The 14,633-nt window shown below is 52.0% G+C and overlaps 1 protein-coding gene across 1 annotated transcript; it reads right to left on the bottom strand.

The window, feature by feature from the left end:
- Positions 1 to 967: 967 nt before the first annotated feature.
- LMBR1L (limb development membrane protein 1 like) lies at positions 968 to 13,591 on the bottom strand. Its single transcript, XM_065934500.1, has 17 exons — positions 13,183 to 13,591; positions 10,539 to 10,623; positions 9,500 to 9,533; positions 8,361 to 8,500; positions 8,073 to 8,176; positions 7,173 to 7,299; positions 6,585 to 6,653; positions 6,383 to 6,447; positions 5,964 to 6,036; positions 5,785 to 5,868; positions 5,611 to 5,687; positions 4,609 to 4,686; positions 4,377 to 4,450; positions 4,054 to 4,144; positions 3,859 to 3,925; positions 1,701 to 1,862; positions 968 to 1,541 (listed from the first exon to the last, which is right to left on the bottom strand). Exons 1-17 carry the CDS (start codon positions 13,252 to 13,254, stop codon positions 1,474 to 1,476), a joined length of 1,470 nt encoding a protein of 489 aa, XP_065790572.1. The 5' UTR covers positions 13,255 to 13,591; the 3' UTR covers positions 968 to 1,473.
- Between the last annotated feature and the right edge of the window lie 1,042 nt (positions 13,592 to 14,633).

Here is a 14,633-nt window from a genome sequence, read left to right as displayed (position 1 = left end):
ATTAGGGGGCTTCCCAGGCACTAGTGGTAAAGAACCTGCCTGCCAATGCAGGAGACCTGAGACATGGGTTCAACCTCTGGGTCAGGAAGATCCCCTGGAGAAGGGAATGGCACCCACTCCAGTATATTTGCCTGGAGAACCCCATGGACAGAGGAGCCAGGTGGTCTACAGTACATACGGTCACTAAGAGTGACTGAAGCAACTTAGCACGCACGTACATAAACACGCACCCTTACTAGACAAAGCAATTCTTAAACACAAACTTAGCTGAGTGCCTGGCCTATAGTAGGTGTTCAGTGAGTATTTGTGGCAACTACATTCTTTTTTTGTATCCCATACTCAACTCAGCTCCATGGATAGTATTCACAGTAACCTGTGTACCTCAGAAAAAAGTGGCCTTTCCTCAAGTCACTGGCTTGCCATTTGCAAAAAAATAGTGGTAGTAACCATTCACACAGTGACTAAGAGATGAATGATGCCCCTGGAAGTTGTTCAATGTACAATCTGCATAACCATGAGCAGAACCATTGTCCCTACCCTCAACGTAGCAGGAGGGCTTGCAGAATATTCAAGACACTGATAGCCTCTGGAAATAGAGTCAGGTTCTTCTCAGAGGTAGGAATCACAAACCTTTGTCAGGCAGCCCCTTCTTTTACCTCTTCCTATGCTGATGCCCACTTACCCCCAATAACCAAGGCGCCCAAGAAATAAGGCTTGGGTATAAGGAAAAGTCAGGTGACCAGCCAGGTTTTAGCAAGGCCAAGGAAGGAGCTTCCCACTGACTGATTGTATGGCCTAACACCAGACCCAAGTCCCCAGAGGTCACTGAGAATGCAGATAGAGGAGAGGGAAAGGAGGTGGAAAGGACCCCTCTATTTCCCTCTGTAGACTCAGGACTGGTGGGAGCAAAGCTGTTCAAACAGACACAGAGACAGGACCTTTAAAAAAACCAAAGAAAACCCTGGTATCAACTTTATTGCTGACGGTTGTGGCCTCTTCCTCCCTATGCCCTCGTCTCTCCGGCGGTCCACAGCCCCTCCAGGATAGCACAGTGCTTAGGCTCTGCTGGGCCAGAGGCAAGGGAAGACAATCTGCCTCCCAAGTTGGCCATTGGCTCTGACCCTCCCCTGCCCCCACCCCACTTTATTGCACATCAAATCATGTAAACATGGCTACGGGCATGGCCCTGAACAGCAGTGAGGCAGATTGACGTGTAAACAGATTTGAGACCAGGAGCAAGACCCAGCCCCCAGCCCCACCCCATGCTGGGGCCCACAGTTAAATCTGGAGAAGCAAGGGGGCCTGGTCCCAAACTCTGGCTCAGATTATGCAGCAGTGCAGAAGGCTCAGCTTTCCTCTGCCACCCACCCTCTCAGATTCCAGGTCTGAGGGCCACCCACCCCTGGGCGCCTCTCCAGGCCTGGGCAGCAGATGGCAGTGTCCAGTTTTCTCCCTCCCACCCCCAGCTGGAGGTCACTGGTGCTGGGTCTTCTTAGACACCCGGGGGAAACCAGAGACAGGCAACGGTAGTCTGTCCAGCCCTGGGGAAGAGGCAGGGGGTTAGTCAGAAGCAGGGTTTAGGTCAGTCCTCAGAAGCCACAGAATGGGTGTTGAGTATGCCATCTCTCCTGCTTGGGATGACCACTGTTCCAGACAGTTCCACCTTACAACCACCCCACCAGCCTCACCCTGACTCTCACCAAAGGCCCGGATCAGCTCTGCCCGCACAGCTGCCGTGAAGGTCTTCACCAGACAGAGAGTGGTGAGGCCCGCAAAGGCCGCATTGTAGAGGAACACGATGTAGAAATTGCCCAGCCAGTTGAAGCGTCCAAAGTCACCCAGCAGGTCAAAGCGAGTGAGCCCTGAAGTACAAAGGCCAGGATGGGAGGTAGGCTCCCCAACCCTTCCCTGGCTCAGAGCCGAGCTTTCTGCTGCCTCCTGGTGGCCATATCTCAACACTGCAACTGATAGGTTGGCTTCTACATATTGGTTGTTCCTACCTCCCAACTTGTCTTGGGGACAGTTCAGGGCTGTTGAAGCAAGTGTCAGCTGTTAGGCTTGCTCCAACTTCCCTTCCAGAGTCTGGCATCCTCTCCTGCAGAGTGTGTGTGTGTGTGTGTCTGTGTGTCTGTGTGTGTCTCTGTGTGTGTGTCCTCTCCTGCGTGTGTGTGTGTGTGTGTGTGTGTGTGTGTGTGTGTGTGTGTGTGTGTGTGTGTGTGTGTCTGGCATCCTCTCCTGCAGAGTGTGTGTGTGTGTGTGTGTGCCTGTGTGTGTGTGTCTGTGTGTGTGCCTGTGTGTGTGTCTGTGTGTGTTGGGGTTGGGGGGATCCCCTCTGGCCCCAGGTGTCCCAAGGAGCTCCCTGGGCCTGCTCCTTGTTCCTGGGCCAGAAACCTCAAGCTGGTCACCAAGTGTTCTTTTTTAGTAGACACAGCAGTGTGGTGGCTAAGAAACTGGGCTCTTATTATGGCTGCTTTGGTTCATATCTGAACTCCACCCCATCTGTGATCTGAAGCAACTTCCTTAAACATCTGTGCCTCAGTTTCTTCAACTATAAAGTAGGGAATTAAAAAAAAAACCAAGGAGACAAAATAATGGGACTGTGAGAATTGAATGAGACAACACACATGAGGAACCATATGTACCAGGCACTATTCCAACACTTACTGAGCCCCTAATAATAATAATATAATTATCATATATTAAAATTTTTGAGCCCCACCCCCACTTAAAAAAAATATTCCTACAAGCTTCCAACCTAAAAGGAACTAACTGCTGGACCCACAGGCCAAGTGTCCTAAATCCCAAGGCATAAGTAGAAATGGTAGAGTAGAGAGAATATAAACTTAAAAACCAAATGGAACTGATTTAAATACTAAATAAGGCTTCCCTGGTGGCTCAGATGGTAAGGAATCTGCCCTGCAGTGTAGGAGACCTGGCTTTGATTCCTGGGTCAGGAAGGTCCCCTGGAGAAGGAAATGGCTACACACTGCAGTATTCTTGCCTGGAGAATCCTATGGACAGAGGAGCCTGGCAGGATACAGTCCATAGGGTTGCAGAGAATCGGACATGACTGATAATGTACAACAGATGGATGATGATGGCAGGGGAGGTGGGGAACATATGCAACTCCCCTACTACCTTGGGGTGAACACTTTTACCAGGTAATGCTCAAAAGTGTAACTAGTTTACCCCGTAGTAGTAGGGGAGTCGCATGGGCTCCCCATCTCCCCCACCATCATCTAGATCCTAGCTCTGAAGATGGGAGGAGAACTGAGCTTATCATTTGATGCCCAGTATACAGAAATAGCACTGGACTGCGGCTCAGGATACAGAGGTTCTGACCTGACTCAGCCTTGCCTCAGGCTAGCTGTGTAACTCTGGGTAAATCAAGTAGCTCTCCTGTTTCTCATCTCTAAAATGAGAATGTTGGGATGTCCCTGGTGATCCAGTGGTTAAGACTCGATACTTCCACTGCAGGGGGCATTAGCTCAATCCCTGGGTGGGGAACTAAGATCCCACATGCCCTATGGGTGCAGCCAAAAGAAAAAAAAAATGTTTCAGATGATCCCCCAAAGAAAGATTTGGGGAGAAAGTGGTGCTTCTTCACTGAAAAAATGGAAGTAAATAGGAGAGGCCGTGGGATGTAGCAAATGGAAAAAATATAAGCTTTGAAGCAACACTACTCTGAAGCCCAGCACAGCACTTTGTAGAGCCTCTGTTACTCCATTTGTATAATGGAGGTAATACCTCCTCATAGGTTTGTTGTGGGAATCAGAGAGAGCAAGAATATAAAGGGTCTGCTTAGTATCAGTAGCTACTCAAAACAACCCAGTTCCCTTACCTCCTTTTCCTACTTACCCAGGGTTCGAGAGAAGACAGGAAGTGCTGAGCTTAGAACCAGGAGACAGACACAGTTCCCAATTATCTGGGTGGGAGTGAGGAAAGGGGAGGTCAGGGTCACAGAGCTGCCAGCACTGAGCGCCCAGTTACGACCCCAGGATGCTTCCTCCATGCCCATCTGGCAGGTTCCCGGCTACCTGCATCATGGCCTACCTGCGTCATGGCCGTGTCATGCCATCTGGGCCGCAGTCCCCGGAAGAGTGGAGAGCTGTAGAAGCCCACGACCGAGGAGACCATCAGGTAACTGCCACTGGGTTAGGGAAGAACTGGCCTGCTCCCAAGGATCAACGCCTCATCTCAAAGGAGATGGCCCTCTCTTCCCCCAGCCCTCCTTTTGAATCAAGTGTTCTTCTTTCTGAACCTTGGGCTGGCCAAGTCTTGCCTGCGTCCCCCTCACTCCCACTGTAGCTCTGCCCAGAGCCCCAGAGGAGATGGGTTTGAAGAAGAGAGGCAATGGCAGGTTTCCAGAAGGATACAAGATAAGGACGACCTGAATGACGGCACCAAAGGAGCCCAGCTTGGAGAAGGAGACCTGGCCCAGGGAGGCACCCTGAGGGACAAAGAGGTGTCACCACGCAGCACTCTCCATCGTCATCAATACCACCAGTGCCTGGCCTCCCCTCTGGCCTCCCCTTCTGCCCCCTCACCCAGCCTTGCTCAGGCCCTCCCCAAATGATGTGGTGGGTGGGTGGGAGGGGAGCCCGGTACCTGCATGCCCCGGGGCATGGCAGCCTCGTCAATGAGCAGCTCCAGGATGTGGATGGCCACAATGAGCACAGACAGGCCCTGTGAGAGGCAAGGTCATGGACTCCCACCCCTGTCCCAGCTCACAGATGTATCCAGAGCTGAGAATGTTAAGAGCGGACTCTCTGGTCCATCATTTTCGGTTAGCTGTGTGGGACCTCCCGAAGGTTAATGCTAGCAACAGAGTACCTTTGAGAGTATCTTATAGCAGACTTACAGGTACAGATGCAAAAAGCCCAAATAGTTTTGTTTGTTTGTTTGGGGTGTTTTTGGACATGCCACACAGCTCATGGGATATTAGTTGCCCCGACCAGGGATCAAACCCATACCTGCTTCAGTGGAAGTGTAGAGTCTTAACCACTGGATTGCCAGGGAGCTCCCGTGCATGCGTGCGTGCTAAGTCACTTTAGTCGTGTCTGACTCTTTGTGACCTTATGGACTGTAGCCCATTAGGCTCCTCTGTCCATGGGGATTCTTCAGGCAAAAATACTGGAGTGGATTGCCATGCCCTCCTCCGGGGATCTTACCAACTCAAGGATCGAACTTGCATCTCTTATGTCTCCTGCATTGGCAGGCAGGTTCTTTACTACTAGTACCACCTGGGAAGCTCCCAGGGAAGTCCCAAAAAGGCAAAATAGAAAAATATACATCTTTCTCCAAACCAATAAGACTTATTTCCAAGTCCACGATGTAGCAAGTTGAGGGGACGGACTGGATTTTAACCTTTATTTTCATCCCAGAGCAAAACTGCATAATGGCTTAGGCCCTGTGTGGCCACGGGTAAATTCTTTAACTTCTGTTTCTTCATCTACAAAATGGGGACTGATGTGCTTCACAAAAGTAGGTACTCATTGAGAGGCAGCTACTATTATTGAAGGAGGTTCTTGCACCTCCCTCCTCCCTGTGAAGGGCTAAAGTGCTCAAGGTGCTAGCACTGCCCACCCCCACCAAGTCTGGTGTACCTACCGTCAGCATCAGCAAGCACAGCATGGCCAGGGGGTAGCCCAGGTTCCGCTGCCAGGCTGAAGCCTTCCGCCGCTTCTCTGTGCAGGAATGGGAAAGCCGTTTGCAAGGGCCTGGAATGAGGAGCTTCTCTCCTTGGGGAAAGCCAGGCATCCCATTGCCTACCAACCCACATACCCAGCAAGACCCTCTGTGTCTGCAGAGCCAGGACCTGTCTGTGCAGCAGTTCCATGTCCAGGGGCAGCCAGCAGGAGGTGGGATCTGGGGGCAGAGAAGATGGTGCTGTCCCCCAGTCCCGCCACCCCTGCCTAAACCACGCCCGCCCATCATGCCAGCTGGGAAGGACTGTGTCTCACTGCAAATCCTGCGGGTCAAAGCTGCTTCCTCAAAGGCTGAGCAGTGCAGCTGCTCCTCCAGGTCCTCCAGGAGCTGTGGGCATAGGGAAAGGGAGGGATCGACTGTCAGAGGCTCCTTGACCACAAGAGCCCAGGAGAACCCTGCTCACCTCAAGGATCCACTGTCCTTTTCCTTCCCTTCCCCTCATTCACCACCCTGTGACCGGCGACCTTATCCAGTCCCTCCCAACTGTCTTGTGTCTGCTCTGTATGTCTGATGACCAGCTCCAGGTGCTAGGGGTCAAGGATACAGGAGCCAGCAAAGGCTGTGGCCCTCGGCGAGGTGTGCACAGAACAAATGGACAGTGGCTTCACTGATGGGCCCCAGCTCTTCAGAAAGCTCCCCCGGCAGGGTCCAAGGACAAAGGAGCGCTACATACCCGGGGCTTGACCAGCAGCTTCCCAGTGACCGAGAACATGCGGGCGAGACCCAGTGGAGTACACACTGTGGGGACAGGAGGCAGTCACCCGCCAGAGCCTTCTCTCTACCGCCTGCCCTGCCCGCCCCTTCATTCCATCCTCTACCGGGGGTGCTCTGGCCCCAGGACCTTCCCCATTCCCTCCCAGGCTCTGGACACTCACCCAGGAGCAGCAGGACCCCGAGGAAGGAGATGCAGGAGTAGAGGTAGGGGAGATAGTACTCCCAGAAGTCTAAAGATTAAAAAAAAAAAAAAAAAAGGACTGTCAGCCCATCTCTCTCCTCCTGCTTACTGGGGGCTGACAGGCCCCAGAGTCCAGGCAGGCGCATGACACCAAAGTCTATAGGGGCGACGTAAGTCATGAAGATAGGGAAAACTGGCTGGCAGGAGAGGGAGTGGCAGAGACTACAGCAAACTGCAGATCCTCAGCCCTCTCTAAAGGGCACAGCCACTACTTGGCCCAAGTCACTGGGGCCTAGTGTGGCCAGATCCTCAACCTGCTGATGCACAACCAAAAACCTGGATGTCAGTGTGAAATCTCCCAATTTCAATGGACTCATATTTTTTTAAAACTCATTGCATGGGCCCAGTGGAACACTTCCACAGGTTAGATGTGGCCTGAAGCCCATCAGTTTTGAAACGTCGGTCTAAGGGAGAAGGTCCCAACTTTCACCGCCTTAGAGGGATACATTTGTTCTAGACAGAGGAACATGAGCCAGCTGAGGGGTGGGGAGGAAGCTGGTCTTCTCACCATAGAGGGACTCCCTGCTGGCCTTGTTGTTGTCCACAATGGCAGAAGCTACCCACACCATGCCCAGCACCAGCAGAGTGAGGAGCATCAGCATCACCACCGTCTCATAGACCCGGGCCAGGACACCCTATGGGAGGAGGCAGTAGGTTTCGGGGGTGGGGAGGGCAGTGTGGGGAAGGAAGGAGACAGGGGAGATGGCAGCCTGGCTTGGGAACCAGACAGGACTGGATTCAGGAGGCAGGAGAGGTGGTTTCCTTCTTATTCTGTTTAGTTATTCTGTCCTCCTACCCCGCAATCTGGGGCCATTCCCTCTACTGGATATTCATTTGCAATCCCCCTTCCCAAACCCCTTCTCCATCCTTGTCTTGCCCTGGGAAGCTGACCCCTGAGGTCTGCATCACACAAGCTCCTTGCCCTCTTGGGACTTTCCCGGTAGTCCAGTGGTTACAACTCTCCGCTTCCACCGCAAGGGGCATGGATTCAATTCCTGGACTGGGAACTAAGATCCCACAAGACACTTAAAAAAAAATCAAGCTCTGGTTTTCTGTTCATCTTGCCCAATGGGGAGGGCTGGTAGAAGAGTAGAAGGTAGGAAGACAGAGAGACTAGGGTGTTTTTTCTGTTTCCTTCCACCTTTGGCACCTCTGACACTAGCTTCTCTCTTGGGTGGCCACACCTCTTCAGCTTCAACTATCAGTGGATTTCAGAAATTATTTCTTCCTTTGACTCCCTCAGGCCTAGGGATGGTAACTACTTCCTGTTGTCACTAGTGCCTCAGGCTCCTCAGTGCTGACTAAACCTCTGCAAATAGTCTCTTCATTAAAACCTCTTCAGTTGAACCATCTCGGTGGAATTCTATTTCCGGTCTGCATTGATTGATTGATACATTCCCCAACTCACCTTTCTAGAGCCAGCAAAGCCCTCAGACTCAGTGAAGAAGTAGGCAAAGGGCATGAGGAAGATGAGGGACAAGTTGGAGAAGAGAAAAACAAGGTTCCAGAGACCTAGAGCAAAAAAAGGAAAAGCAGAGATGGTCATTAAGAGGGACACCCTAACCCACTGAGGACTGACCAAGGAAAGGTGGAAGGGATGGGGTGATCTATGACTGACTAGCCCCAGGCTGTCTGTGTCTGCCTGACCCAATCTGCTTCCTGTCCCCACCCTCAGCTGCAACCAGGATCAACACACCATGGATGAGGGAGCCGTTGAGCCACTGGATGTAGTAGTTCCGAGGCAGTGAGAGCAGCACCTCGTTGCTGATGATAGAGAAGGGCAGGAGCAGGACAGCGCCCAGGGCGACTGCCAGGGTGAAGGTGCACAGTTCGAGCCTGGGCAAAGAAGGGGTAATGCCCCTGCTTAGCTCAGACATTCACTTCCCTGGGCCCAAGAAGCCCCATTCATCCCTGGGCACCTGTGACTCCTCCTAGAACCAGCTGGAGCAATGCCAGACCCAGGGAAAGAGTTGGCACTCTACCTGCTTCCTTGTAACCCAGCCTTCACCTCCAGGGAATCCTTGGCATGTGAGATGGGCACATCTCAGGAATTCATGGTCACCAGCCATGTCACTTGCCCAGACTGTCCCCAGGAATGTGGTCATCCTGCAATGTCTGTAGGGTGTGCCAGGCATGATGCCAAGATAATGGGCCTGACTGCTCTGCTCACCTCAGGGATGTGGATTTCTGAGCCTGGAGAGAGTAGGGTCAACCCATATGCATAAGCGCACTAAGGCAAAGGGAGACAAGGGGAGTTGAAACCCAGCTTCATGGCCAAGACCTGTGCCCAAGATTGCATCAGCTCAAAAGAAGGGACACTTATCTAGCTGGTCCATGAGGGATGAGAGTGGGGGTTGCCTTTTAATTTGTTGTCTGTTGAACCAGAGGAGTCATCTCTATATTTTTCTCTATAGGTGCTAGTGGATAATAATAGCCTACAGTTAGGGCCATTCTCTCAGAATCAAGCAAGCCCCACCCTCGGGGGTTCCACTTTCCCCACCCCCTGGTGTTTCCATCAGTCTTCATCCCCACCCCACCCCTTCTCGAATGGCTGCTGGAAGGTGGAGCCAAGTTGGAGCTGCTTCCGGTGACTCAGGACCCCAGCAGACAGTTCCTGGCCAAGAGGCTCCTTGAAGCTCCCGGCCAAACCAGGGAGACAGGAAGAGTGGCTTTTCCAAGCGTCCCCAGGATGGTGTAAAGCCGGAAGAAGGCAGAAATGGGGCGGAAGCAGAAATCGTCTCTTCTGAGATTTCACTCTCTCCCTGCGCCCAGGGCCTCGCTAGATTCCAGCTTCCAAAGGCTACTGGTGCCAGGTGTTGAGGCAGCAGTACTTACGCAATCTTGTTGACTGTGGCATCTTCTTCATCTACTACAAAAGACAGAGGCATGGGGAAGAGGCAGGTCATCAGTGGGCAGCTCTGGGAACCATCTGTGTTGCACAGCGCCCCCCTGCTCCCTCCCTGTCCCTTGAAGAGGGGCCTGGGCCACCGAGGCAGAGCTGGACAGGAGGCTCAGGAGAGCTCACACTATGAACCCCACAATCCACTCTGCCCGGTGGCAGCTCAAAGATCAGTGGTCCCAGGGGGTGAGAGCATGAAATTCTCCCACTCCCCTCCTTCCCTAGATCTTCTCCACCATAGGTTCCTCTTTGTAAGCTGAAAATACAATCAATGACCAGTCTGTGAGCTTGATGACATCAGTGGCTAGGTACAGTGAAGGGAAATGGGGACGGGGGTTGGAAATCACAGAGAAAGTCCCCATGGGAATCACACTGAGGAGTGGTTGCCTTCTTGGCTGAGAGCGCATGAAGTCATCTGGAGGGGAGGAAAGGTTCAGGCCAGGACTGGAAGATCTGGACAGACTGGAGTTAGGAATTGGGACAAGTGCATCCCCCTCAATCACAGAATGCCGACTGAAAGCCTTAATCTGAAATCTCTGCAAAGAGAAAGGTCACCATCACCAGGTCCTGGGACCCCAGTGGTCAGGGAGGTCCTGGGTGTAGAAGCACTAGAAGAGGACATGAGAGAGCTTATGCCCATGATAACATTCACCCTGCAGTTGCCCTGTTGAGGTTCACAGAGAGTTTTCACGTTAGCCATCATATTTGGTCCACACAATATCAATGGACTGGGTAAATTGTTAGGCTTTTATTTTGTAGAGAATGAAACTGCGGTGATAAAAGTTACATGACTGGTCCTCCTAGACTCTCCACTATACCACCTTGTCCCTGCCTGTGGAGGAAGGGAGGCAGAAGCTCAAGAACAGACACCTCTACTTTCCTGGCAAGCAACACAGCCCTCTTCCCCTGAGGCTGGTGCCATGGCAACAGGAACGCTGGCAGAGGGCAGGCAGGAGGGAGGGAAGTCACAGGTACCTGTGGTAAACTCAGCAGGCTTCTTGAAGCGGGTCAGGGCAATGTGGCAGAGGATGTAGAGAGTCGCAAACAGCAGTGTTGAGATCTGCGGCAGAAATGAGCAAGATGAGAAGCTCTAATCCCCACACATTTCACAGCCCCAGTGGCCTCTCTGTTAATCATGGGGACACTTTCCCCAAACTAGGCTCCATACATCCAGGGGTTCCATCTTTCTCCCCAGTACTTCCTACTAATCAAGGCCTCAGTGGCTGACCCATGCACTTGGGAACAGAGCACCATGTCCAACTCTATGAGGGCTTTCTCCCTGGAAGAAAATAGTTTCAGCTGAACCCTGGTTGGTGCATGAGCAGAGAAGACTCCTAGAGATGCACATATCCACACATCTGAAAAAGGCCACAGAATCTGAGGGGATTTCTTCCTAGCACATAAATGGAAAAGCAAGTTTGAGGGGAAGAAGGGGATGTCTTCATTGTGCTCCACTCCCTCTCCCTCCACTCTCACCTTGATCCAAGCTCCAGGAGAGAATAAGTAGGAATCGTGTTCCTAGACCAACTCAGTGCTTCTACTCTGTTTATTCAGGGGCCCTAAAAGATTAGGTCTGCTTTGAGCCAAATCAGAGTCTCTTTCATGCCCTGCCCATAATAGTAGGCTTTAATTGGGGTTCCACATCTATAAAGCTTCTAGAGCTGGGATCAAAACCTTTAAAAGCTATCAATCCATGGTCCCTACCTAAAGTAATTTCCAGCTCCCAGGGTAGGTCTCTTAGGGTCTGTCCTATGCCCTTGATGACTAGTCCTCCAATGGACAGTTATGGCAGGACTTGACCAGGTTATCCTACACATGCATACATTCCCACCCTACCCCAAGTAAGCTGCTATTGCCCAGGGGAGGAGGCACTCATCACCTTCGCTCCACAATCAGGGTCAGAGAATCTTGAGATGTTATTGTTTAAACTCGGCCAAGAAGGCAGGATCAGTCTCATAGGTGCTCCAATCCCCAAGAGAAGCTGACCCTACAGGGAATTTGCATATAGCTATCTATGCAGAGAGAAGACAGACCCCAGGAGAAACATGGGTCTAGGACAAAATTGTAGCTTTTTTTTTTTTTTTTAATTGTAGCTTTTAACAATAGGAAAGTAGAGTAGAATGAGCCACTTAGATTTCAACTCCAAGATTTTTACTGCCTAGTGCTCTACCCTGGGCATGCATAATAAGCAGGAAGGCGCGAGGGCTCAAAAGGTCAGGCTGGAGTTCCATGCAGGTCCAGCAGAGGTTAGGTGATTCTCTAGAGCAGGGGACTAGAGCCAGGTGGGAGATGTACTAGAAGCCCTCAGGATGCCCTTGACCAGCGCTGACATTCTCAGCTAATGGGAATAAAGGATGGAACGACATCCAGGAGGCTGCTTCTCTCTCCAAGATCTCTTCCCTCCCTGTTCTCTAGGAAAGTGGGTCTCTGGCTCTCCACTGCCTCAAGGCCTGGGTATGACTCCACGATATGCCCAACCCTGCCATGTGCAACTCTCCACTAAGAAACGCACAAGGGAAGCTTCCTGAAAGCAGATCTGGAGTTCCCACACATGCACTGATAAACTCCCTACTTTTCAGTCCTTACAGATAAAAAGGCAGACTTAGTTATGCCTTGGCTCACTTTAGCCCTCCTCCAATCTGAGGCTGCCCAGGACAGACTGGAGCCCAGTCTGAGAAAAATGAAGGACGACCCCTGCAGTGAGTCCTCTCCACTCACCAACTTCTATTCTTCTAAACCTTTCCCTGTCCCTTTTGTATTTGGGGGTGAGGGCAACCCTGGGGAGCTCTGAGGAAGGAGAGGAGAAGGGAAAGATATGAGAGTTTAGAGCAGATGCAAGAAAGATGCGATCCCCTAAGCTCCCCCGGGTGCCCCTGGCCCAGAAGTGAGGAGTCCCTCGCTGTGTGAGTTTCAGCTGTTACTCTAGGTGGCAGTGAGCGAGTAAGGAAAGCAGCCAGGAGCCCTCGGTCGCACCGGGGGCAACCCCTCAGAGGAAATCCCTGAATGGCTGCGAAGCTAGGAAACTCGGCCTGCAGGGTCTCTAACAAAACACCAATAAGGGCGAGGAAAAGAAGGGGGCATTTTAGTTGTTCTCCATTTCTACACGGTAGAATCCACTCCAGGAAGAGTCGTTTCCTCCAAAGTGAGAAACCCACCAAAGTTCCCTGTTCATGTCCCCTTCATCAAACATCATTTGGGTTTGAGAAGTAATTGCAAAGAAGCCTTCCCCAAGTTAAACCCATCCCTCTCCGACCATCTTACTTAGATCGGTAGGCTCACCAGATTCCCAGACACTGGAAGACCCGCACTCCGAACACGTGCGCGGGGGAGAGGGGCGGACAGAAGGGAAGGCGGGGTGGGGGGAGGGGCGTGTAGAGGGGAGGAACGGAAACCGATCGGCTTTGTTTATCGCGCAGCTACTCAGCTGGAGCCGATCTAGGGATTCGCCAGCCGAGCACTAGTCGGACCAGGGCTCTTGGTCGCTCGCCCCTAGACCAAGCAGGGTCTGCCGGCGCTGTGCCCAGGGGGTCTCACTCCGATCCGGACGTCTCCCTCTCCCGCGACACCCGTGCTTCTCCCCAACTTGGTCCTACCCTTCCAGCCCGGGTCCCGGACTCACAATGCACTCGCGGACCCGCTCGTGGAACAGCTGCTCTCGCACGGATAGCACTTCGTAGTCAGCTCCTTCCATACTCTGCTCAGCATGACTGGGGCTGGGGTGTTTCTGGGCCCGGGGAGGACCAGCGGCGATGAAACCGCCGCCGCCAAGCACCCGGACCCAGCGAAGGAGCCTTACCTTGCAGCTTGTGACGGAAACTCGGGGTAATCTGGGGCTCAGATTCTGTCGTCTGAGTGCCCCGCCCTTAAAGGGGCAGGCACCAGCTGGCCTCCTTTTAAAGGGCCCCGGTTCCCCTCTGCTCCCTCCCCTTTAAGGTCAGGCTTTCGATATAGTTTCAACGTAAACACCCGCCAACAGGCAAGCTAAGGGGAAGCGTAGTCTTGGTTCTATTTTACAGGCGGCCGAGTGACGACACAACGGATGGGCGGGACAATTCCAGGAAACGGAACTCATTGGCTTCTAGGGAGCTGCCGCTCTTCGCTAGAGGAACGCTGATAGGCTTGCCCCGTGAAAAGAGGCGGGATCTTTGGGGCCTACCGGTGCTCCTTCTAAAACTAAGCAACTGCCTTTTCCACCTCGCTTAGTTAACTGATAAGCGACCAGTGTGACCTTGGCAAAAATGAGCCATTTGAATAAGGCCAGCCAGGTGGGATATGAGAGACCATAGGGGTTCTGAAAGGTACCGTTGCTCAGTAACCCAAGATCCATAGTAGCATTTTCTGAAAGTGTTTTTGTTGGGGTGAGGAGCACTCTGCCGCCAAGAAATTTTCATTCAGTCTCTTTTGTAGGAGCCCCTATGTGTGCTGAAACAAATACAAAAGAAAACGGAATAGAAAGCTACAGTTTAGAAGTATCCACCTGAAGCTTTGTGAGGAAATGCCCACAGGGGATCATGAGCTGAGTCAAACATTAACTGACCATCCTCTATGTGCCACTCACTTTCTAGATTTTATCTCATTTTACCTTTACCTGAACAACCCTTCAGGGAAAGGCGTGATTAGCATTTTAGATTTTAGAAAATGGTGATAGGTTGTCACAAAATTAAGGAATGCAAGTTCGCTTCCTGTGACCTTGATCATGGCTACTCTTTGGGAAGTCCCCAGAGCCTCCCTGGTGGCTCAGACGGTAAAGGGTCTGCCCGCAATGCGGGAGATCCGGGTTTGATCCCTGGGTCGGGAAGATCCGCTGGAGAAGGAAATGGCAACCCACTCCAGTACTCTTGCCTGGAGAATTCCATGGGCTGAGGAGCCTGGTATGGTAGGCTACAGCCCGTGGGGTCACAAACAGTCGGAGACGACTGAGTGACTTCACTTTCACTTTCACCTTCATGGACTCAAACTGTTCATCTCAAATACAGGGAGCATTACAGAGAAACTTAAAAGAAGGCCTGACTTTTGCAAAGCCCCCAGCTGAAGAATAAGAACACAATTCTAGTGGCCTAGATTGTGTCC

Source organism: Muntiacus reevesi, chromosome 4, assembly GCF_963930625.1.
Source record: "Muntiacus reevesi chromosome 4, mMunRee1.1, whole genome shotgun sequence".
Taxonomy (NCBI): Eukaryota; Metazoa; Chordata; class Mammalia; order Artiodactyla; family Cervidae; genus Muntiacus; species Muntiacus reevesi.
Note: the sequence above shows the minus strand (reverse complement) of the source record. Positions and strands in the feature narration are given on the sequence as shown.